The 3,308-nt window shown below is 43.7% G+C and overlaps 1 protein-coding gene across 1 annotated transcript; it reads left to right on the forward strand.

The window, feature by feature from the left end:
• Window positions 1-1,783: 1,783 nt before the first annotated feature.
• LOC145800034 (uncharacterized) lies at window positions 1,784-2,716 on the forward strand. Its single transcript, XM_082889696.1, has 2 exons — window positions 1,784-1,922; window positions 1,983-2,716. Exons 1-2 carry the CDS (start codon window positions 1,784-1,786, stop codon window positions 2,714-2,716), a joined length of 873 nt encoding a protein of 290 aa, XP_082745822.1.
• The last annotated feature ends 592 nt before the right edge of the window (window positions 2,717-3,308 follow it).

Below are 3,308 nucleotides of genomic sequence, written 5' to 3' on the forward strand. Positions count from 1 at the left end.
TAAATTGGGAAGGCGCACAGTAACCATAAATGCGTCTGAAAAACCATTTGGAGTGAAGAAGGCACACTATTCGAATGCAGTTTTCTTTACTGAGTTGTCAACGGATGAAACTCCAAGGACTGGTAAAGTCGCAGGGGTAAAATTGCCGAAATGGGAAGACATTCGAGATACAGAGGCTACTCTAGAAAGTAATGAGTAGAAGAGAAGCAGCGAGTCGACAAGTCCTGCGCCCGAGATTGTTAAGGTGCACGAGGACGACAAGACAATTTACTACTTATGACGGTCTTGGGGGCCAGACTTCATACCTTAGGAGGATGGCCCCGAGACGAATAAATATGACAGTGATGAGTCCCAAAAAAGGTTAGTGGAGACGCGTGAGCCCGCTCCTGAATGCATGCAAGATAGACCCAAACCGCAGTAGGAGGTGCTTGCTGAGGTCAACCTCAGCGACTTACCAGGGCAGAGCAAGCCCGTGTTTATCAGCAATACAATAGATCTAGCAACTAAGGCAGAATTGATAACACTACTGAAGTGGTACAGTGACGTCTTTGCTTGGACATACGACGAGCTGCCTGGTCTTGACCCATCTCTTGTCACTCATCATCTAGACACTTTTTCCAACTCTAAGCCAATCAAGCAGCATGCTCGAAAGTATCACCCTGATCTTGAAGCAAAGATTAAGGCGGAGGTAGAAAATTTACAGAGGGCCAAGTTTATTGAGCCTATACAGTACCCAAATTGGCTAGCAAATATTGTGCCTGTGTAGAAGAAGAACGGCCAGATCAGGGTCTGCGTAGACTTTCGCGACCTGAATAAGGCCTGCCTGAAAACTGAGTTTCTATTGCCCCATGTTGACACACTCGTCGATTCTACTGCGGGTCATTAAAAATTCTCCTTCATGGACGGGTTTAGTGGTTATAACCAGATCAAAATGGCACTAGAAGATGTAGAAAAGAAGATTTTTAGAACGCCCTTGGGAAATTTTTTCTATACGGTGATGCCCTTTGGTTTGAAAAATGCAGGGGTAACCTACCAACGGGTTATGACTACAGTGTTCCATGACATGTTGCATCATGAAGTGGAAGTATATGTGGATGATCTAGTGGTCAAGTCTACTGCGGCAAACCGACATCTCTGCGACTTGGAAAAATTTTTTTAGCGTTACCGTAAATTCTGCCTAAAGATGAACCCTCTCAAGTGTGCCTTCGGAGTTACCGTAGGCAAGTTTCTTGGCTTTCTTTTACATCAGCGGGTGATTGAAGTAGATAGGGATAAGATCAAGTCAACCATGGAGATGCCATCACCGCACTCTCGAAAGGCCTTGAAAAAATTTCTTGGCAAAGTGTCATACCTCAGGAGGTTCACTCCAGCCCCTGTTGTGATAACCTTTTCCTTTGGGACACTGCTGAAAGGGAATCATAAGTTTGAATGGTTACAAGAACACTAACAGGCATTTGATATGGTGAAGAAAGCACTCACCTTTCCACTTACAATGATTGCCCCATAACTTGAAAAGCCTCTGCTACTGTACCTAACCTCTACACCTTGGTCTATTGGAGCTCTACTTGTCTAAGACATGGATGGCATTGAGAAGCCAGTCTATTATATCAGTCGCAAAGTCAATGGTACCAAATCGCGATATACCCCAAGTGAGAGGCATTGTTTAGCCTTAATCTCTACAACGTAGAAGTTGCACCACTATTTTTTGGCACACCCAATCCAAGTTGTGATCCGAAGTGATCTAGTTCGTTACTTGTTAAGCAAGCCCGCTTTGACTAGAAGAATGGCAAGATGGCTTTTGGCTCTAGTAGAATATAACATCACTTATGTTACTTCCAAGGCTATTAAGAGCCAAACACTTGTAGACTTATTGGCCCAATTTCCATCTGGTGAACATGAACTTGCAGAGGTACCTCTACTAGGTGAGGTCAATGTCTCAGCAGCTACAGTTGAGACTTATTGAGACTTAAAATTTGATGGAGCTTCCAGAGCTGGGAAAGGTAGAGCTGGCATAACACTAACCAGTCAAAAAGGAGAGAAGTTTCATCTATCATATAAGCTTGACTTTGAATGTTCAAACAACGAGGCTGAATATGAGGCATTGATACTGGGTCTAGTTGTCAAGCAAACAATGGGTGATTTCACCTTAAAGGAGTCTCTGTTGGCCTCATATCGCACCGTAGTTCAAAGGTTGCTCACTCAGCTTGATGATGTCCAAATCCAACATATCCCTCGAACACACAACCGTTTCCCCGATGCCTTGGCTACACTGGAGGCAAAGGTGGGCATACCAGATGATAGTATAACCATTATCATCGAGAATAGAATAACACTAGCAGTGTTAGCTGAAGAACATACAGAGCAAGATGCTGAGAGTTGGAAAGCAGATATAATACAACAATTGAAAACAGGCCAGGGAATAATCAGACTAGCAGAACTTGCATCATTTCTACTTCTTAGAGGAGAGTTGTATTTTTGTGGTCCCAACAACCTGCTGGCAAAGTGTGTTAGCAAACAAGAAGCAACTTACAGACTTAAGCAAATCCATACTAAGTCCTGTGGAGATGGAGATATCAGTCTATACCGACGGATACAGAGGCAAGGGTATTACTGGTTAGAGATAGAAAAGAAAAGTACTGAGTTACAGAGGCAATGTACAAAGTGTCAATCCCATCCTAAGGAAGAGGAAGCCCATTTCTTAAGCAGTGAAGAATAAAGGCAGCCATATATTGACTACCTTGGAAATGGCACACTGTCTGAGAACAAAGCTGATGCAATCAGAGTTAAGAGGCGGGCCCTCCGCTTCTTCTTTGACCAAGGCAAGCTGTACCGAAGAAGCTTTGAAGGGGAACCTTTGGCGTGTTTATCAAAAGATGAGGCAAATAAGGTGCTGATGGAAGCCCACAAGACAGAGCATCAATGAGGGCAGCAATTATATGGACATCTCATTCACCTCGGCTACTACTGGCCGACAATGGAAAAAGATGCTAAAAACTTTGTAAGGAGATGTCAATCCTGCCAGAAGTTTAGGAACTTGATACATACACCAGCGGTTGAACTACACAACATCAAGACTCCTTACCCATTTCATACTTTGGCATTCGACCTAGTGGGTCCTATAGCGCAGTAATCCAAGGGCCACAGATGGATACTTACAGCGACTGAAGTTAGCACCAAGTGGGCGGAGGCTATACTGATGAGGAAGGCAGATGGGGTAGGAGTGGCCAACTTCATCAAAGAAAACATAATTTGTAGGTTTGGCATACCCAAAGTAATGTTGTTTGATAATGGAACTCCCTTTGTAAATC

Source organism: Camellia sinensis, chromosome 9, assembly GCF_055761805.1.
Source record: "Camellia sinensis isolate YWXY chromosome 9, ASM5576180v1, whole genome shotgun sequence".
NCBI classification, from domain to species: Eukaryota; Viridiplantae; Streptophyta; class Magnoliopsida; order Ericales; family Theaceae; genus Camellia; species Camellia sinensis.

Coding starts and splice junctions, on each gene's coding strand:
- LOC145800034 (XM_082889696.1), top strand. CDS start 1,784: ATGGCAAGATGGCTTTTGGCTCTAGTAGAATATAACATCACTTATGTT. Junction 1,923..1,982: donor TGCAGAGGTACCTCTACTAG/GTGAGGTCAATG, acceptor AATTTGATGGAG/CTTCCAGAGCTGGGAAAGGT.